Below are 22,790 nucleotides of genomic sequence, written 5' to 3' on the forward strand. Positions count from 1 at the left end.
ACCAACTGACCTCACTGATCTAAGTTTAGTTAGGCATCGACGTTTCTCAACATCCTGAAGGTTTTTATGAAAGAAGCAAGCACGCATTTTCACCTCCCCAGATGCCTTTTCACACAAACTCTTTAAAACCACAGTTAACAATTTTTATTAGGAAATAAAGTCAATCCACTGTAGCTGCCAGATGTCTTTATTCTTTTAGGCAGCAGCACAGTCATTTCATATGTGAAACATCAGGCTCTTTTGAGTTTGGTAAAATATACCCTTCTATAATGCCACGATCACAAATTTAAAAAAGCAATACTGGAGTGCTTAATACAAGCAGACCTCTCCCAATGGGGAACAAACATAAAGAGCAAATCTTCTGTTGCAGAATCCGTGCTGACGAAGCAATTTCAACACAATGATGATAAAGTTTCAAGTGTCCACTGATGAGGAGGAGAGAGAGAGGAAAATGACTCGTGTCCTTGGATACATGATGTGCTCTGTGCACTTTCCAAACAAGACTATGAAATACACATGAACAAGTAAGAAACTGAAGGCAAAGCTTCACGATTACAACGCAGCTTATGGGTTAAATTCAAGCGAAACTATATTTGCCGTTAATCTTTCATACTTTTCTGCACACAGCCACACAATTAGTCAGCAACCACTGGCTACAAAACTCACAGAAACCGGAGAAGCTATTAGCACAGGCACATGCAACAGGCCAGCACTGCAAACAGTTTATACTTACTGCATTCTGGTGCAAGGGGACAGACACAAAATGCAGTCAGTTCTTAATTAGCAATAGATTTTTTTTTTCAAAGAGTTATTCACTGCTGTAAGTGGTGCCTGCAACACTGGGGTTGTTTTGGTTTTTGGTTGGTTGGCTGGCAGGTTTTGAGACAAGGTTTCTCTATGTAGCCCTGGTTGTCCTTGAATTCAGAGATCTCTCTGCCTCTGCATCCCGAAGGCTGGGATTAAATAAAGGTGTGCACCACCACCGTCCAGTAAGACTATATTTCTAATGGGTAGAAAACCTTAGATAAAGATACAATCAATTTAATGGAGAGGTTCTGAAGCTGCATGTGGGATCACAACTGAGCCTCTGCTAAGGAACTCTGCAAGATGAAAGGGGCTGGCCAAAATACTTATAAATCATAAAACGAGCCCAAAGTCTTAGGGCTTCAGAGTTTCTTAATTCAGTGTAACATCAGTGTAAAGAAAATGTACATTGTATGGTCAAGGTCTATATCTACCCAAAGAGTAGGGGACAAAGGCATTTGGAGGATCACAGAAGAGTGACAAAACCCTTCAAGTTACAGAAGAATCTCTCATCCATGATCCGCTTGTGTGTGCTCTGTGGAATCATGCCGGCCTCCTTGTTCAAAACCACTTCAGATGGCAAGGAGAGAGTATCCACCTAGAGATGGTCTAAGAACAAAAACTGAACTCTCTAATGATAAAAATCACCTTCCCAAGCCCCCAAACAAAACTAGAATACCCAACCATCAAAGTGGAAATTAACTTATTCTCCCACATGGAAGTCAGCATGTACTGTGATGGAATTCTACACACTCCAAAACACATCATGGCAAGGGCAATAATTACTGTCCAAAATGAAAGCTAATAGCATGCATATCTCCTAGTGTAGACATTAAGGAATTTATTCAAAGAAGCACATTCAGGGCTTGTATTGGATGATTCCCTCCAGTGAAGCTCTTCCAGACAGCTGTGGGGAAGACAGGAGAGCAGGAGGTTCCATGCTACTTCACAGTGTGTCCAAGCACCCTCTGTATAGGGGTAGAACAAACTAGCACTTTAAACACTAGGGCTTCTTAAAAAGTCTTGTAGACTCTGAGACCATTTGACTGTGCTCACAGCATGATTCACAGCTACCTTCTGCTCCCCAGTATCAACCACGACTGTTCCACGCAGCATGGCTTTGAAAGACATGTCCAGAGATATTGGCCTATTATATTACCTTCTTTGCAACAGAGGCAGTTGAGGCTATCTTGTATTTCTAAAGGCAATTATGTAATTATAAAAAGTTATAATCTTTATAAATTATAAATAGTAAAATTAAGAGGTAAATGAAAAGAGACAACTTCATACCTGAATATTAAGGATAGGGAGATGGTATATTTTTACGGACAGACATTATGTTCTGGAAACCAGGCAGTTCAACTACAAAGACCATGATTTGTTCAAGCAAAGTGTGCCATTAATGATATACACTGTCAATGTTTTCTACATGTCTGTTCCTCCCTCCATCTGAGGACAAACATTTGGCATTTGGATGTAATGTATTCGGTGAGGTTTTATCTTTATAGAATGAAGGCATGACACATGAAATGCTTCATTTATAGATAAACCCACAGCCTTGTGGGTGCACTTCAGAGACCTGGGACGGACAAACCACTGCTGTAAATGCGTCCTAGCAATGGAAAGCCTCTGGCAGCCCCCAAGTATCACCAAAAAAATCACCATTTTGACAGAAGGGAATGTATGTATTCACAATTGTTTTTTAAAGCCACTATGCCCAGAAAAAGTCTCCAAAGCAGTAACTACTTCTTAAAAACTGAACACCAGGGGGAAAAAAACTTCTAAAATGTGTAAGAAAAATATTTAATATTAGCTATTATTAGCTAATTTAGCTATTTCTCCCTTCTAAACATCAATAAAACTGAACAATTAACAAATTTTCCTTCATATATGTAACATTTTTTTTCTAGGTAGATAACAATCAAATACAGTAAGCTTAAAGAAAAGCAATTTAGGAACATAGTTTCTTAAATACTTTTAAGTAAACTATGATTTTTAAAAACTATAACACATCATATTCATATCTAACTCACCGTCACTTTTTCATTTTTAAATTCGATTCACCTTCTTCCTCAATTATATGTTCTCTAGCACAGAGGGGAACTAGAATAGAAGGTACTGACTATAGCCAGAATTAAGTGGAAAACATGTTCTATAATCACAATAGGGCAAGAGGTACAATTAACTTAGCCCTTGGCCTGGATGAGAATATTTCAGCTGTACAGGATGTGACATGGCCAGAAACTGAGGCCTCTTGGTTCTAGTGAATGGTAATGTTTAATTAAGTTTTTCCAGTAAACTAACTGCCAATTTAATAACTTCCTTCCAGATAAGCCTAAGGAAGATTTCACATTGTTCAATTTGCTTTTCAGTGTAATATAACTTTTTTTTAAGTAATAGCACTTACTTCTTTTTTCCCTCCATTTTATTTGTTCTTTGAGAATACCTTGTATGAACAAGCCATTTTGATAATATTCACCCCTCCTCCCCCTCCTCCCTTTCTCCCTGGCTAGCCCACTTTTTCTTTAATGGACAAACTATAAAAATATCTCAGAAATCAAAGACCAAATTCTGAGTTAAAACAATGTTCAAACGTAATTGTGTGGGGCACCTGGATGTGATTTTTCTTCCTTTGGAATGTGGGTTTCCTATCCCACCAGAGTGTAGAGCTACAGTGGTTTCTTCCTTTGAGCTTCACCTTTCTCCATTTATGTTCTGTTAATCTGTTTTACACACAGACATTAGACCACATGCAGCTAGCAAGGCAAACTTATCCACCCCTGGCACTAACTGCTTGTCAGGAAATCCATGTGTCATCATCCCAAAGCTTAATGCCCCCACTTTCCCCTCTGTTTGGAGAGGAACCAGAGAGATGAAAGGCTTCTACCAGCTCAGCTGAAAAGTGCATCCATGGCGACTGACAGGGTAGTCGCTGAGGCAAGACTGGGCAGTTAGGCAATGTTCTAGACCTTACTGCACAGTTTTAAAGTAAAGCACACAGTGCTCTAAAAGGCAGAATCTTCACTTCCTGTGGTCAATTTTGACAAGGAACCACTCATTTTGCACTGATATGAATTATGAATACTTTATTTACACTTATTCCCCCCACTGAAGCTTCCAGTACTCTTAAATTCTGAGTTGGGTTTTCTGTGGTTAATACTGACATTTTCGTATGTAACGCAATCAATATTGCTGAAAATCTAAGAAAACTTAGGCAGTATCAGAGAAAAGTTTGTGAATAACTTATTAAGAGAAAAAAGAGAACATTTATAATTTTAAATAAAAAATGGACAAACATATCTAAAATTATTAGCCAAATTTTCATTTTAAATGCCTCCAAATAAACATATTTATAAAATAAAGACAAATGAGTAAAATCATGCTAGCTGATGATTAAACTGAGAGATTGAGACAGAAAAAGAGAAAACTATTAAATACAATGCACAGATCCTGTCTCTCTCAAGGAATAGGAATGGGAATAGAAAACAAAGCAAATGGGTGCAGCGAGACAGCCTATAACCCTGGCACCTGGGAGACAGAGGCAGGTAGAACTCTGTAAACTGAGATCAGCCAGCTCTACATGGACAGTTCCAGGCCAGCCAGGAATCAAACTCAGCCCACCAGATCTCGGTGGCAGCTATGCTATACTGACAGCCCGTTTTTTAAATACATTTATCCACTCCACATATATTAATTAAAGGGGTCATCTATACAAAGGTCTTATTTAAAAATTGTACCTATCACTATCCTCTTTAAAAAAAAATTGATTGATTGATTGATTGATTGATTGATTATATATAAGTACACTGTAGCTGTCTTCAGACACACCAGAAGAGGGTATGAGACCTCATTACAGATGGTTGTGAGCCACCATGTGGTTGCTGGGATTTGAACTCAGGACTTCTGGAAGAGCAGTCAGTGCTCTTAACCGCTGAACCATCCCTCTAGTCCATCACTATCCTCTTAATCATAAGAGATTTCTGGCTTTTTGAGTTCATAATGCTTAATTTTAAAAAATGCACTTACTGAGAAGAAAAATGAACTCAATGGTTTTATATGGCTGTGATAGTTTTGATTGTCAACTTTACACAATTTAAAGTTAATGGGAAAGGAAATTCAACAAGAGATTGTCTACATTAGGTTGCTCTGTGAGCATGACTGCGGAAGATACCATGACTATGTTAATCAAGGTAGGAGGGCCTGCACACTATGGGTGGTACTATTCCCTAGGCAGAAGATTCTGAACTGTTAAAGAGAAAGCAAGTTGAGCACTGTCAAGAATTCATTGTCCTCTACTCTTGACTGTGGATGTTCTGTGACTAACTACTTCAAGTTCTTGCTACCTTAACTTCCTCATGATGATGATGGGCTACAACCTGGAATCAAAAGTCAAATAATTTTTTTTTCTCTCTTAAGTTGCTTTTATCAGGGTATGTTGTCACAGCAACAGAAAAGGAAGCTAAGACAGTGACTGACAATTTGCTGTGGGTATAACTTAATGGATTTACTCACTCAGATACTTTTGTTTAAAGAGTGCACTCATAACATGAGCTCCAGGTGTGCTACAGAGCTCCAGGTCAGTAACAAATCTGTCTATATGATTTGGGCTCAATCTTGACTGTACACTGGAGTCACTTGGGAAACTGTAGAAATACTGCTGCCAGGTCCTATGCTGGCGATTCTGGTTTGCTATCTAGTACAATCTAAACACAGGAAATCTTGAAAGCTCCCCAGGTGACTCCACTGTGTAGCTAAGTTTTTGAGATATTCAAGTAGAGCATCCATCTGAAGAGCATTTAGAAACATAATGCACAGATCTTCAGAACTAGAGTCTTGAGCTGTGACTGTGTTGAAAAAGTGACACTGTAACTTGCAGTAGGAAGGCAAAGTCCAGCAAGAAAGGAAACCTGAACAAAGTGAAATCTAAAGTAAGTAGAGAAGATTCTGGGATTCTTGGAGGATAATTCATCCAGAGCCAAGTTTATGGATGTTTTGCTTACTGACATTCAACTTCTGTTGTGATTAGGTAGAGCAAGGATACTATGAAATGATATGTTAATCAAGGTGGGAGGGCCTGCCCACTGTGGGTGGTGCCATTCCCTAGGCAGTCAGTTTCCTAACTTCCTGTGTGGGTGTCCCTATCTTCAGCAGCAAAGACTTTCAAGTCTTAAAGCTAGATTGTAAATTCCAAGCAGATAACTAAATCTCTGCCTGATTTGTTACTGGTATGTGGCTTACATCAGGCTGATTGTCTTAAGTGGCTTGTGAGGTATACTTGGTTTCCTTCGAGAGCTGTTAGGGCCCGTTTTCTAAAGCTAATGACATCTTAGGATGCACTGAATGTCTCAACATAACCCCATTATCCTATCAAAATAGTTTCAATTGGGTCTGGTGGCGTATGCGCATAACCCCACCATGCGGGAGGCAGAGACTACCTCCTAGTCTGTGTAGTCAATTCCAGGCCAACCAAGGCTGTGTGTGACATGGCATTAAGAATCTGACTTACTTATAAGCAATAAATAAATGAACGTGCACATAGGCTCTTTATACCCATGATGCCATGGCTAAAATTCTAAAAACGCACATGCTATTTATGAGCAATAAATTGTTTTCTAGGAAAATTAATGTAAATCCACTATCTTTAATTTTACGAGCATCATTAACTGTAATAAATTTCTATTAAGACTGGTGTTTACCAGTCAACCAACTCATGAAACTATTTAAATTTAGAGCCATGCTATACCAGGTAAGAGATCTTTCCCCCTACCAATGGTAAAGAATGACTCTAACATCTGCCTATTTAGTAACAGTATCCTGAGATCTTGCTAAAGGAAATTAATTTAAGCACAGTGATTTCTGAATATACACAAGAATTTTCCCAATGCACAAACCTCAACCAACAAGAGACCTGAAGCTCCTTTCGTAGTTTTAGCCTAAGAGGCACCAACAAATGGGAACTGTGCTGAAGGCTGAGCACTCTTAGCTAAGGATGGTGGCTGGCATGTACACCTCCATCTATATACATCTCCAAACTGAACAGAATCTGGAATGTCTGTAGGAATAGGGAGACAGGGAACTGGAGGCTCGTGACAACATTGAGATTTTCCCAGTGGGGAACCAATGAGTCTGGAGACAAAAGCAATGAAATGACCTTGGTCTTAACCCTACTAGGAAAGGAAAGAAATAAAGAAAATATTGGGAAACCAGGGAGTTGGACCTTATGTTTATTATTTAGCAGAAGTCAAGTGTGGTAGATAACCAGCGTAACTTTCTCATCTGTGAAATGGGAATAACAGCTACTTCCATGGAATTGTTCTGAAAATTAAACCTGACAACATACTCAGCAGTTTCTATTGTATTCAAATACCCCTAGATGCCAGAGCCCTGGCTGTCCTGAAACCCACTCAGTAGACCAGGCTGGCCTCAAACTCACAGACATCCTCTGGCTCTGGCTCCTGAGTCCTAGGATTAAAGGCATTTGCAACCATGCCTGACTTAAGTATAATGGTTAACCATTTAATTTGGAGCAAGCAAGCTTATTCTGAACTTCTGCTGTGGAGTTCATTGTAAGATCACAGCAGGCATGGCCTGGACAAGACCAAAGGAGGTGTGGAATCCCATCCCTAACCCCCAACTCACGGGAATTAGCCAGCTTTATTTAGGTGGTGGAAGTCTCTGGCTTCTCCCTTCCTGATGTTTTTATGCTTTCTTTTTCAAACAACCTATGGATGACTGGATGGCCACAGGCACCAGTTCAGGTAACATGGAAGACACTTTATCACATAACAATTTCAAAAGTCTCTAAATGGTGGCTCAGCACTTACACGCACACACACACACACACACACACACACACACACACACACACNCACGCACACACACACACACTGTGACTATATTGCAAAGATCTTATATTCAGATTCAAGGCACAGTTATTTATAATGAGTTGCCTATACAGCGTGACTTCATTTCTAACTGTTCCACTTTAATAACAGTAGTACTCATTTAAAAACAAAAAAAAACTTACCTCAAATATTTCAAAGCCATAAATGTCCAGAACACCCATGACCTTCTTTCTCACTTTTGTTTGTGCCTTAAAAAAATATTTCAAGTTAATAAGATAATGCAGGCATTATATAACACCAAGAGGCACAAGTTGTTTTGAACTAAAACAAGAATTCAGTTGTTTGGTTAAAAACTTAGAAGATAAGAGTACTGGTGTGGAATCCTTCAGAAACTTAACAATAATGACACAGGCAACCAAGGTCTTGGTGCCTCATGTTATGAAACAAAAAAAGAATGGACTCTGACCAAGCACAGAGCGTTTCACGGTCACCTTGTTCAATACCCAATGAAAATCATATTAATTCTCTCCAAACATATTTAATGAAGATCATATAAGTACCTAAAAGAAAGTCATCTTTTCAGTGAAGTGTATACAACTACCTAGAAAAATGCTAACTGCTCTGCAAAGACCACAAAATCAGTCTGGTCCCCAGTGAGACCCAGATGGTAAAGCATGTGGTAAAGCAAGAGAAATAAAACCCCTGGCAAAGTTCAATCTTATGCAAGATCGATCCATCATAAATAATCACCTTTTACAGTGGCAACTGAATATTTGCTTATAGAACTAAGCTTCTTTAATATAATGTTTGCACTGTGAATACCATTTATTTATTACAAATAGTGTCTTACAGAGATTCAATACCTTAATGCTTTCGTTGATACGATTTACCAACCATGAAAACAACCGGCTGTAGAGGTTCTTAGCCAGGGCATCACGGGCATAATAAGCCTATTAAAAAGAAAAAAGAACAGCTTAACACTAACAAATGCTACAATGCTTAATTTCTATAAAATATTTAAAATGCTTTAAGAAACTGAAAAGTTGTATTCTTAATACAGTCACTCCCCTACACACACACACACACACACACACACACACTCATACAAAGGAAAGGAAATGAAATAGGTCAGAATAAAACAATCAATAAACTTCTTCAGTGACAAACCCAGTTCTTTAATTGAAGCCATAAGAAGAGAAAATATAATTGATAAAATAATCAGGATACTATTTAGAATATTTCAAAAGATTCAAAGAAGGGAAGGACATTTCACCTATGGAGAGATATAAAATTCCTAAAAACTGGGGTCACTGTATCCTCCTCTCTGGAGGTATGGTCAAAAATAAATTAATTAATAATAAAAATAAAATAGCCAGGCCGCCCAGGTAACTAAGATGAGTGTCCAAGTCTGAGATCCCCTCGCACATACTCTCCAAGCCCAGCTTGCTCTTCCCGGCCACATTATGAATCCTGACCCAAACTTAACACTGTGGCCAAGCCTGGCTCATCCAGATCCTCAGGCTCCAAACCTGTCTCTTTTTTTGAAACACCATTTTGTTCATTCTTTATCCCTCCAAACCCTCCTCTCTCTCCACAAAGCTTTTCTCGGTCTCGATTTCTCTAATAGGGGTTCCAGTCCGGGCTTGTACTCCGAGGCATGCTTTCAATATCTTCCCATTAAGTCAACTGCTCACTATCTGACTGTGAAGAGTCAGCGGGCAATCATTTATGAGGAAAGAGCACACCAGTTCCACTGATGGACAGGCTGCTACAATCCCAACCTCCATACGGCAAAGCATCTCCACAGCCTTGGAAACACAGAGAAAGCAAAGGGGAGCAGAAAGGAACAGAAGGGATGAGTGGTTTCTACCCTGCGGTCCTACAGTGGCTGTGACCATGCAGTGGTTCCAGGGCACCCATAGCTGCTTGCAAGGAGGGTGAGACCAGAAGCTATGGCTGACTAAACGAAGCAGGTCCGCACTAGCAGTAGTAAGCCATTTAGTTCCAGCCCAGATCAGCACCAACTGGTAGAAAAATGTCCAACTTGCAGAACACAGGGTTCACACCACAAGGGCCTCCCAGTGCCATTTTTGTGCATTAACATTATTATCATCATACACACATCTGTGGAAGCCACCTAAATTTCTGTAGGAAGACTTCTCTGGCTGGTGAAGCATAGTGCGAGTACAATGTGGAAGAAAGTCCAGTTTGACCACTAGGGCTTCTACCCTATTCTCTTCTCCTAAAACATGGACTCAATCCCTAGTCACTCCTTCCTCTTTTACCTTGCATTAAGACATCAGCAATTCTGTTGCCTCTATTTTCAAAGCAGATCTAGCGAGGCCACACCTCCCGGTTCCAATGCAACCATCTGTCTCTGGATTAGTGGGTGTCCCTCTGAACTGCCTTTAGTTTCCCCCAGGCTCTGGTCTTTCCATCCAGCCAGAGGGACACTTTGACATATGAGGCAGATCATGCCCACTTCTGCCTGGTGGTTACAGCTTACTTTTCAGTCTGAACGACCTTCCTTCCTGCCCTGATGGACATCAGTCTTCCTTATTCTGCTCTCCTCATTCTCTTTATCATTGAGTACTTAGCGCATGCTGCTTGCTAGAATAGTTTCTGTATCTGACTATTTATCTAGCATTCCCCTATCTTAATTTTCAGCTCCCTGAGAACAGAAACTCTTATCTGTTTATTTTTCCTTCGTGTTTCCAATATGTAATGAGCATAGTAGAAAATGCCTTTTATACATGTAAAAAGAGCTTGGTTTGGGTCTCTACTGTACCCAAGGCTGCACCTGATAACCAAAACCCAGTGACATCATTCACTCAAGATAATGGACATAGTCTTAGAACCCCATGATACTTACTGGACAAAATATAAGCAGAGACCAAGAGCAATGCTCTGCTCTGCTCATCTGGAGAGACCTCATAACACCCACTGGATAGAATATAAGCAGAGACCAAGAGCAATGCTCTGCACTGCTCATCTGGAGAGATGCCACCAGGACCCCGACCCTCTAATCAGAGAATTTTGTTTGAGACTGGTTCTGACCTGCAGCTAAGATACATCACACATGTGAGCAGCCCTGGGGAGATAGGTTTAGGACTGTAGTCAAGGATTCAGAATGAGAACCTTGTGTGATGATCCTCAGCACAATAAAATACAACTTTTGTTATCCTAACCAACACATATCTACCATCTTGCTCACAGCACCTAGAACACTATGTGGAATACAGCCTGGCCATGAGGTAACCGCCTGCAGACATTTCACATAAAAATACCACCACTTGAGCAAAGCTTTCCTCTGCATGTGTTACAGTTTACCCACCTGAGCCACATTCAGCGTAGTTGAAACTTTCTCCTGCTTCGCCTCAACCGTTCGGAAACTGAACGCTCTTTCTAAAACCACCTGATCGATGCTGGTCAACTCGCAAATTTCTTTTAGCTCTGTTGGGGAGTAGAGAAAGACAGATAGAGACAGAGACTCTGTAAGCTACTCATGATCATGATCAAGTCCGAAGCTGTTCTTTCTAAATCACACTCAAGTGTATAAATGTATGAATCAGAAGGGCGAGAACTTCACTGCGGTGATATTTATGTTTAATCTCACTAGTAAGTTCTTTGAAACCTATGATAAGTTCAAGGTTTGTTTTCTAGATTAGAAGCTGGGCAGACGTTCAAAGAAGGTTCCCAAGGCCAAACTGCTTGTCCACTAACTTACCATTTTTATCTTTGATTTTGCTTTCATCCAAACCATTCACTCGTGATTCAGGCTTGAACTCGATGTTCCCCAGTTTCAAAACGGCTGCCACTACCTCCAGGACAGCCTCGGCCTCATGGTCCAGAAAGCCCACAATCTGCATAGCATTCTGGAGGAGAGAAGCACCTGTTTTCTTTCTATACTTCTGTACCTGTTGTTGTTTGGTTGTTGCTGTTTACTTGTTATAACAAATAATGAAATTTAACGAATAGTATTACAGATTTACTTCTGGGGTAAAAAAAAAAAAAAAATTAAAACACAAAGCAATTATCTTAATAGGTGGATCAAAACTGTGACTTAAGAGCCTCTGAGGCACCATGCAGAGTTATGGCAGAGTGTCGTACACAGATAGGAAGACAGAAGCAGGGGCTGGGAGCTGAGCCTCAGTGCCCCTCCCCCCTTTCAAATCAACCAGCTGGTTTCCATAGATGCCGGCTTTTTTCACACTGGTCTTCTGCTTCTAGAAACAAAACCAAGCAAGATGTTTCTACAACCTCCAGGAATAGAAACAACGTTGCTTATTTTATATACAAGAAAAACATTGGCTTGCAAAGGTGAAGTGCCCCAAGGGGTACAGAGTGCAGGGGACGACACTCATTCATTCATTCACAAATGCATACGGAGTGCCAACTATGTGCCAGGCAAAGTGGTTACAGAACTGGCCTTGGACTCAGGTCTTAAACAAAATCATGTCCAGACTATTGCTTCCATATGCGGGTGTTTATACCGTCCTACACAATGGCATACTGAGAGATGCACTCTTTGCTAGAACAGCTGCCAGTATCATCTTCTGTATGTGTGTAACTGTTCTACACAGCAGTGGGAGTAACAGACACTTTCTGTTATGAAAATTTTCAAACATATACATGAGTAATAAGGACAAGGGGACGACCCCAGATCCCTTCATTCAGCTTTGACCATTAACGGGTGTCAATCTTGCTTCACCTCCTCCCCCTCCTCCCTGCCCACCCGCCCACAGCCCCAGCTGTCTCCTTCGGAAGTAAATCCTAGTTACCATAATGTCATCATGGGGGTCATTTTGAAAGTGTGTGGCACATAAAGAAGAAATCAGAGTGTCACGTAAAAGTCGCTCCTTTTCTAACGAACAAGGAATGCAGATTCTTCTAACGTGTTGTCATTTGCTAAATCTGCTTAAAAGACGGGATTTTTGGCCTAAACAACACTTTCAACCTAACAGGACCCAAAGGCAGATTTCACACTTGAAAATTAACTTTGGCTAAAAAAAAAAGTACTTAGAATTTCAGTACACAGAGAGTCAAGTCCCAGGACAATAGATGAAGGCTCAATTTTACAAATGGTAAAACAGCATGCTCTGGTAAACATGGCCTTCAAAACCTTATACAATTATTGAGCTAGTGTAAAAACCAAACTGATAAACACATAATGAATTCTTGGACGTATCTAGAACCTTGGGGAGCATAGATTATAATGCAAAGAAAACTGAACTGTAAGCAGTTCTGGCTGAGCAGTACAGGGTTATCCATTTCAAAGTGTGATGAAGGCGCTTCTTACCCTAACCGTTCTGAAATTGGCAGCATCATCCACACCATTAACTTTGGCAGAGTCCAGACTCAGATAGTTGTATCTGCTGAAATCCCGCTCCAGCTTAAGCTTGTCTGTTGAGTCATGCATACAAATTGATACATTATATCAATAAATGCACACTCTTCACAATTTCACTTTTTAACGGCACAGATAAAAGGTCCTTTGTATTATGTATCAAGTCAACAATAAAAACTGATGCACAAAGATCAGAACTTACATTTGTAATTGATGCTGGGAGATACTGCAATGTAGGATGGGCAGGCACAAGGGCATGGAAAATGCCCTTCATAGAAATTGGCTTTTGGAGTCTATTATTCTGGATTGATAGATCCCCAAAGATGACAGGACAGGTTACAGACTGATCTTTCTGTGACTCTTTGTGGGGAACTGTTATTGCTAGACAAAGGCTCTTACTAGGACCAATAGATTGCAAGGCTACAAAGCAGAGCAATCTTCCCACCTTTATCCTTTTCACACTTTGCTAATATATGCATAGTGGGTGATTCAGTGAGGTCTAATGTGCATTTGTGGATTACCAGCGAGCATGGCAGTTGAGGGTCAACTTTCATGGCCAACTGAATTTAGAATGACCTAAGAGACAAAACGCTAGATGTTTTGAGGTTGATTTAACAGAGAGAAGACACACCGGAAATGTGGGTGGCGCCGTCCATGGATCCCAGGGTAAACACCGTGAACACCAGTATTCACCTCTGTGAGCTCTCGGTCTGCCCAGATGTGAGCAGCTTCACAGCCCCACGCCTACAGCTGGAAATGCCTTCACACCTTGCCCCATGAGCCCAGGCAACCTTTCCTCTCTTACACTGCTTCTCCCTCAGTATTTAGTCACAGATATAAGAAAAGTAACGGATGGAAGAGCTTGTCTCCCTGAGTGACAGACCTTCCTCGGCTCTTCTTGTTTGAACTGTTGATGATGTAGCCAATAGCTACTGAATATTGATGATGTAGCCAAGGAATTATTAAATAATTTCCTTGTGAACTTTTTAATTCTCTAAAATCTCTAAAAGTCAGATTGTTAACTCTTGTATAGCGACAAATATCTTCCCTGTGACTTAAAAAATTATTACTTATTTACTGTACATGTGTAAGTCTACGTATGTATGTACATGCACTTGTATCATGGCAAGTGTGTAGAGGTGAAAACTTGTTTGGTTTCCTCCTTAAATCAGGAGAGCCCCAGGAATGGAACTTGGGGAGTTAGGCTTGGAGGCAAGTGCTTTGCTCACTAAGCCACTGTGCCAGGCCCACATTCCCCACGCTTTTTAAATCCTTATTGAGAAAATTCTCATACAGCTGTAGCCCTTTACTACATTGTACACCTTCCTTAAATAGTACAGTTCTCGATTTTGATTTTAAATTTATGAGGAGTCCTTCTCCAGCTATAAGGCTTTAGCACATCTGAGGCATGTGATTTGGTTCTGGTGAGATAGAGAAATAGGAAAGAAATGTTGGGTGTGGTAGAAGCAACCAGAACAAGACGAAATGAAAACGTCAACAGGAAAAACGTACAGACCGAGTGTTGTAGAGAATGCTTCAGGATACACTCTGACACTAAACACCTAAGGCCAGAACCGCAGACTTACAGAGGAGCTCCTCAGAGGCGCCTGAGAGCAGCTGATAGAACACATGGAAGTTTCTTTCACCTCTGGGCTGCTTAACAACACGAGATTTCTCTAAAAGATCTGAAAGGGGAAAAAAACAACCAAAATTAAATTGTATAACATTTATTTTACCTTCAAATATATATGTGTGTGTGTGTGTGTGTGTGTGTGTGTGTATATATATATATATATATATATACACACACACACACCTGCTTTCTCTCTCTTTCATTGGTCTCATACTAATAAAATAAAATAATAGAAGCAATTATATTTTAAACTTGACTTGAAAAAAGAAGGACAAATCAACTAAATTACCAAATTAAGCAGTTACATCCAACAAGTCCATTCAAGATAACAGCTTTTAATACTAATATCCTCTTTTTAATGGTCATATTAAAGTCTTTAAAATGTAATGTTACAAACAAAAGTATTGAAATGCATCCATTCAGATCCACATAATTATATTGCTAAAAAACCCCAAGCCTCACAGTACAGTCCATAAGTGCGTCTTGGATACTATCTCGTTTATAAGGCATCACAGTATTGCTGTGCACGCAGGCTCATCTGGGAACTCATATCTGACATCAGACCATCTGACCCAGGTACAGCTCCTGGGCTCCATACACACTCTGCACCTTCTGGAAGAATTAGACTGGGTTTGGTAGTTCCTCAAGTTTTAGGATTTTGTGTTATTTGACAATACACTTACCAACTCAAGATACTTTTCCATCTCTTAAACTTAAGGTCTCATCAAGTTTTCATATTTTTACCCAGAAATGAAAAATAAAAAAAAAATAAAAATAAAAACCAAAAGGAATAATTATGACTGAATTACAGACAATAATCTCCTCCTGTTTCAAATCCTGCTAACTCCTCACCAGATACACAAAAGAGGTCTGAGCTCTGCTGGAAAGGGCCAGTTTTAACTATAAAGAGCACCTTTATAAATTTACACATCTAGCTATAAAACATTATAGCAGTGACATTCTAAACCATCACATTGGTGATGTACTCACATTATTGGCACACTAAGTCCAAATCACACTGAAATCCAAATGTTATTTAATGGGCTTGAGGCATCTACAAGAGCATTGGAGGATGCAGGCTGAGGAGGATTTGACAATGTAGCTATGTTGAATGGGAAATATGGAGTACTCTAAATATGCTAGGTTGTTTTTAAGAATGAAGAGACGGGACTGGAAAAACAAACAAAAATAGTTAAGCACCAAAGTATTAGGATGAAATCCTGCAGACCCTTTATGTTCACTTCCAGCGGTCACGAAAATTGAGAGACTGCAATTCCTCTAAACTGTGGGTGAAGAGTAATGAAGACTTGACATTTAGGGGAAAAAAAAAAAAAGGAGGGCAGAATGTGAAAAGCACAGATCAGTGTAACTTAGGGGGAAAGCAGCCAGAATCATCATCATCTCTAAAGAAATGAAACGTCAAACCATTAAGTATCCATGAGGGTAGAAGAGGAAATGGTTGAAACTACAGTCTAGTTGTACTTGTCAAGCAGTCAGGCTTCGAAGAGATCAGAACAATCCCAGAACAAAGGACCCAGGGGCACGCTCTTCACAGAGGAGCTAGTCCTGAAAGGAAATCCGCACTTCTAGGAGAATGTAACTGACTAGGTGGGAAATACAAACAGGGGCTGCATTCTGCGCTGTCCATTCACACACCAGTTCCTTCTGTGGAATCGGCACCACTCACCCACTAAGCACCAGGACCTAGTCAGGAGGGAGCAGACGGAAAAGAAAGCATTCTTCCTCTTGGCTTATCCGGCATACTTTAGTAACTGTGCCACACAAATCAACACAGAAGTCTTTTCAGGTGACAGGCTAAGCTGATGGCTCAGGGGACAAAGCACTTGACAAGCACGTATTAGAACCAGAGTTCAGGCAGCAGGACTGCAAGTAAAACCGCATGTGGCTGTGCACGTCTGTGCTCCTGACATCTCCAGTGAGCTAGAAGGAGCGAGAGAATCCCCACAGCCTCCTGGGTCAGCTACCTGGGATTGTATCAGTGACTATGATAACCTGTTCCAAACAAAGGAGAAGGAGAGGATCAATCCCCAAATCATCTTCTGACCTCTACACAGGCACACACACACACACACACACACACACACACACACATACACACACGCACATACATACATACACACACATACACGCACACATACATACACACACATACACACACATACACACACATACACACACATACACACACATACATGCACACGCCCAGGCACACACACATGCATACACATATGTTCAGAGACGAATGACAAGTTGCTTATGACTGAGAAAGTGGGGGTGAGGAAGGCAGAGAAATTAACAACTCCAGCCTCTTTTCAGATCCCTAAGTGTTGTAAATAAATAAATATCTCCCTCCACAGTCTGCTGCTTACCTAACAGTAGCCCCTTAGTCACGGGACAAGAGTGGTTGACAGTACCTAACACATCGTTTCTCATGTTTCAAGACATAAAATAATACCTTCAGAAAGCATGTGACACATTGGCCACATTGTGCAATTATACCACACAGCTTGGCTTTTACTAGAAAGCAGTTGAAGGTTTCACGACTTACAACGCTTACTATGCCACCCCAGAGCCTAGTTCAGTTTCTTTATGAGTTTTCATGAAGTTATAAGCTTCTAGGTAGAAAAGTAATTAGAGGAGATGTTTGCCCCCAAATAATTGACTAATGCTTGAAACATTCCCTATTGGTGTTTTGTGCTAAATGAGCATGTACCAACGCATGCACGGAGCCATAGCGAATAATTACTCAAAGTAGAGAACGTATACCCAGTCGACTGCAGGGACTTCTCACCTGACCATGTTAATTTACTTAAATACGCCCCGAATGGCGTGAAAACAGACCACCACCGGGTCTCTTCTGCCTGCGGAACTCCTGTCAGTACTGGCTGGTCCTCTGATAGGGAGATTTAGAGAACTTATTACTAGATACCAGATACTTAGTATATAGCAGAGCATGTGAAAAGAATCTCCAGATACCCCGCCATAACTGCATCTTGAGATGTATAAAGTTCGACATAAATTCGCGTTCTGTAGAGACAAATTTATTAATTCAAGCAGAAAGAAATAATGGGGACAAAGGAACCCAGGAAGCGGAACGTGCTCTCCCAGCCAACAGGCCACCGCCAGCTGACTACTGACACAAAGAATCTGGCCTTCAAGGGCTTTCTGGGTCTGAAAAGTTACCAGTTAACCCATAAGATGTTCATGTGCCTGCTCGCGTCTTAGAAATAAAACATCCAGGATTGCACGCACTGGAAGATGGAGGCTTTTAAAATAGACAAAAGCATCAAAATGAGTAAAGTAAGAATGGAAGGGTTGGGAAGGAGGAGGAGGAAGGGGAGGAGGGAGAGAAGGAGGAGGAGGAGGAAAAAAAATCTCATTATCCAGGGAAATAACAAAAGGATTAGCTAGCCTGGAAACAATGTCTTAGTTTCACACATGATCTCTCTCCTAGGAGAAGATGAAGCCTCATACTGAATGGAAAGCAGAAGCTGCAGGCACTGTCCCAGGAGGCCTACCCCTCTCCAATGAAGTGTCTGCTGCCCTTCCCTTCCAGTCACTGTTCAGGTGGACAGGAGAGGAACGTGAAGACCAGGTATTATCTATAACTGCCCATCCAAGCAAGCCAGCAGGTTAAGGAAAAATTAGATCTCATCAATGGCTGCTACTACTCTTAGGTCAATACAGAGCACCAAAAGAGGAAACAAGAATAAGGAAGTAGTCAAGTTCTCAATGCAGGCTTCTGAAAATATCACCTTCATCTGAGTTTTACCAGTGAGGACAGATAGTGCTGAGAGTCCCTAGAGACTCCATACCTTTTCCCTGGTGTTTCAGGATGAACACTGAGAGAAAACACCTAGAGTTTCATCCGATGCACTTAGGCCCTGTCATTAAAAGGAAGGACTAATTCAAACTGCATGTGGTTGTAGTAGAAGAAACTATCACTATTATTCAATTTTAACCATTTTTATCCTGTCTAAAATAATTGCCTGCCTCTTCTCCAACTACCCAATAACCAGGAGTTGCTGAGCAGAACTCAGTATTATCACTGGAAAATACAAAATATAGACATCTATTAGGGACATAGATTTTTAAATGATTACAATTCTTTTAAAAACATGAAGACTGGAGATATGCTCTCCAGGACTCACATAAAAGCCTGATAGGCATGTAAACTGCTTGTAATGATATCTTAAAATATCTTAACAGGCAGAAGTTTCAGAACAAGTTGAGTAGCGAGACTAGCCATGCTTGTGAACTTGGAGTTTGACTGAGAGACCCTGCCTCAATGAACAAGGTGGAAGAACAACTGAAGATGTTGTTCAATTTTACAAACAAGATAATATGCTAGCCTAATTTTGTAATGATTTGTAGTCCTCCAGAAGGCAGATTAAAAGCAGATACTATCTGCAGGTAGGTAGATGTTCATCAGCCACCAAGAACTTGATGACTGATTGATCTATAAGGTTCTTCACCTCCATCTCACACATACGGTGTCAAGAAACAAATGAGATCAGTTTCCTTGAGAATGTATTGGGTAGGGCAGCTTCATTCCTAACCAATGATTTGCCATCAATAAGATCAAAAGTAGTATATAAAAGCTATAATGCCTTACACAATATAAAAAAGGGTACAACCACGTTGCATGTACTGCCATGGTAAGAATGTACCATTAAATTCTTAAACAATAAGCCAAGAGGAGACATCACACAAAAGCAGCAAACAACTGTACCATAAATTCACAAGAAATGCAAGAGGAAAGGAATCAAAAGCTCGATGCCATCTCCACCTTCTGTGAAGGGCCACTTCATTCCTCTGCCTTCATATGCCTTGGGAGCATATTCCCCAGGGAAACTCCCCAGCCTCACCTAATCCTTCCTCACTCCTCCCCAGGACAGCAGGAGGGGCAACTGCTCTGCAGGCCTAGGAATGAGGTGCAGGTGTGGCCTGTGCCCTTCTGGGTTCTCCCGATCACATTCATGATGGCTGTGCCCTTCAGCCCAGTGAGACAGATGGGGCAATGGCCACAGGGAGAAGCCATGGACACTGGCTGCAACAAGCCTCAATGCTCCTGCAACTCATTGTAAAACAGTGAAAAAAAGAGACTGGAGCTGCAGCTTGGTGGTACAGTACAGAACCATGAGGTCCTAAATTCATTCTCCAGGATTACCAAAAAAATCAAATATATAGATAAAACTATACACTAAATCTGGAGCTTTACTTCTTAAATTATTCTAAAGCATATACTGACATGTGATAGCGTGTGTGTGTGTGTGTGTGTGTGTGTGTGTGTGTGTGTGTGTGTGTGATGCCAGATTTATTCAGCTTCTGGTTATTCAGCAGTAGATAGGCTGCCTCAGACTACGCATTTGGTGGAAGGCAATGAACAAATTGGTATTTAATAATGGAAAATAAAAATTCATTGAGTGTTCACTACATGTCAGGCCCCACAACAAGCACTTTAGAGCCGCTAAACAACAGAACCTCACACAGCTCGACACTGCTAATCTCACTTCAAGGATGAGGGCATGGAGGACTAGAGAACGGCAGTAACTTTTGCTGTCTCTGAAGAGACACCAGAGAGATCATGTGACAAACTAGGAAGCGATGTGCTCATGAAGTCGATGCCCCAATGATGAGAGTAGATAGCCAGGGCTGCCTGTGCCTCTCTGGTTAGTCACGTGAGGCATTATTTCACTAGGCTCCTGACACTCCAACGGGATGAGGGCAGCCAGAGTTTTCACCTTAGTTTGCGCATCAGATGGTTCACTTGAAAATAGAAACTATTTTCAGAGCAGATTCCTCTCTGTGCTATTCTCTGATCAGATAAAAACCCTTGAGATTTATACCACATGTTTCTACAGTCTAACTGCTTCCAAGTACCACAGATTTAAGAAGATGCCTGGGAGTATTAAAAGAAAGGAGGAGAGGGGGGAGCAGGAAGAGGAGGAAGAGGAAGAGGGAAGGGAAGAAGAGGGAGGAAGAGGAAAGAGGAGGGAGGAGAAGGAGGGGGAGGAAGAAGAGGAGAAAGAGAAGAAAGAAGAAGAGGAGAAGGAAGAGGAGGGGGGAAAGGGAGGAGGAAGAGGAGGAGGAGGAGGAGGAGGAGGAGGAGGAGGAGGAGGAAGAGGAAGAGGAAGAGGAAGAGGAGGAGAAATCTGGTTTCTCAAAGAGGAACCTAGTTTCATAACAGTAGGGCATGAAAAACTTAAATACAAGCACTTGACTAGTATGTGACCAACAAGCCGCTCCAGGAGGGTGGAACATCTTCCATGTGTGTTTTATCTTCTCTACTAAAGAAAGCATTTGTCACCTTCCATGTTAATTACACCTCCTTCCTCACAGCACTGCCCTCAGGGATCTGTAACTTTCAAGTGGGTTCCAGACTTACAATTTTACTGCGTATCTCTTTTAGAAAATGGGAACTGTGTTGCTGGCCTCCGCTCCCCAGGTATACAACTGTCTAGAGGGCTCTTGCACCTCTCCTAGGGTGATAAATTTTAGCCAGAAACAATTTGTACTTTTACCAATGGTTGCTGGGAAAGGAAGAATGTATATCTTCTACAAAACAGCAAAGTCTGTCCTCTTTTCCAGGATATAAGAAGCTCCTTGTCCTGGTCATGCCCATGCAAATCACCTACCATTTTAAATGCACTGGAGCCAGCCCAGCAGCTCCTGTGACCACCATGACTCAGCCCTGTCTATATGGGGTGAAATTTCCTGTTCTCTCTAAAGCAAAGGATACTCTTAAACACCAGGGTGTTCCCACTTCACAATTTTCTTGTGGGAACAAACAGTAACCAAGACCATATGAAATTTCATTCACACAGACATATTAATCTTCCTGGAAAAGAAATGTTTAGTATTTATTCTCCATGGATACTGTAAGAACCTCCTGATTCTTATGTCAAGGAGACATTTCTGTTTAAAACTTGAACTTAAATTTGAAATCCAGAGTTATTTTCTCACACTTATAATGAAGTAACCTTTAATTATCTTCATAGACTTGTCAAGAACAGTATTGACTAAATCATTCCAGAATGTTCATCTGCAGGCTCTGTGATGAAAGGAGGAACCTAATGCTACCACCAATGTAGTAACTAGTTAATGTAATAACTAGGGTTAATCATATAATAACTAGGGTTAATGTGCCTTATAAAAAGAAAGTATTAAAGATTTATGCATAGCTTGCCAAATTAAAATTAGTTGTTCCTAAAAATGGTGGTCTTAAACTCAAGTCACCCCATCTCCTAGACAGCTGTCACTGGCTGCCATACACTGCAAGAAGTCCGCCCAGACGGCCTGGTAGGGGTCACAAACATTTGCTTCTGGTTATAGGATATGCACGCTGCATCAATGAGTACTTTGCTTCCATATTTGGCATATAAAATCATCTAATCTAAATTACTGTATCCTACCCAATTTCATGTCATATTCGAACTTTTCCCTTCAAGGCATTTTCCTCATAATGATACATCCTCACAAATATGTACAATCAAAATGAATAGCACACAAAAGTACACAGTCAGGCAAACCAAAACGAAAAGTGAAATCACATAAGAACTGCAAAAGGCCAATGGGAAAAACCCCCACAGAATGCACCATCATTTCAAAGATGAGAGAACAATAGCCCTGCCTGTGAATTGTGAGGAGATTTTTGTTTTAAAATTTAGCTACTTGGGGGCTGGGAGATAGCTCAGCTAATAAGGTGCCTGCCACAAGGGCGAGGCAACACGAGTTCAGATCCCTGGGACTCAGATAAAGACCCAGACTCTGGGCATGCACCTACAATACCCTGGGGACACAGGGATACAAGAACTTTGGCACGTGCTAGCCTGTGGTCAAGCCAGATTGATGAGCTCCAGGTCTAAGAAGATTTCATCTCAAAAAATAAGGTGGAGAGTGAATAAAGATGCTGACCTCTGACCTCCAAACACTAACAAAGACATCGACTTCTGACCCTCATAAAGTCATGAAAAGCCCTAAGTGTTCTCATTCTTGCCCTCTCCTTCCTTCCCCCAACACACCACATAAATTTTGTTACATGGTATGCTCAAATCACTCAAAACACCAATTTCTGCCCAGCTCTCTGCTGACCTTAGAGCTGATGAGGAAGCGCTCACGAGCAGCTTGGGGTTCAAGG

The 22,790-nt window shown here is 41.0% G+C and overlaps 1 protein-coding gene across 7 annotated transcripts in view; it reads right to left on the reverse strand.

The window, feature by feature from the left end:
* Window positions 1-22,790, reverse strand: part of Myo1b (myosin IB) — a 164,922-nt gene that overhangs the window by 35,580 nt on the left and 106,552 nt on the right. For all 7 annotated transcript variants that reach the window (XM_021198945.2, XM_021198943.2, XM_021198942.2 and 4 more), the window contains exons 8-13: window positions 14,583-14,681; window positions 12,949-13,052; window positions 11,377-11,524; window positions 10,984-11,102; window positions 8,513-8,599; window positions 7,832-7,897 (exon numbers count right to left, since the gene is read on the reverse strand). In XM_021198945.2, the coding sequence (XP_021054604.1) occupies window positions 7,832-7,897; window positions 8,513-8,599; window positions 10,984-11,102; window positions 11,377-11,524; window positions 12,949-13,052; window positions 14,583-14,681 (623 nt within the window). The remainder of the gene's footprint in view (window positions 1-7,831; window positions 7,898-8,512; window positions 8,600-10,983; window positions 11,103-11,376; window positions 11,525-12,948; window positions 13,053-14,582; window positions 14,682-22,790) is intronic.

This window comes from Mus pahari, chromosome 5 (genome assembly GCF_900095145.1).
Source record: "Mus pahari chromosome 5, PAHARI_EIJ_v1.1, whole genome shotgun sequence".
NCBI lineage: Eukaryota > Metazoa > Chordata > Mammalia > Rodentia > Muridae > Mus > Mus pahari.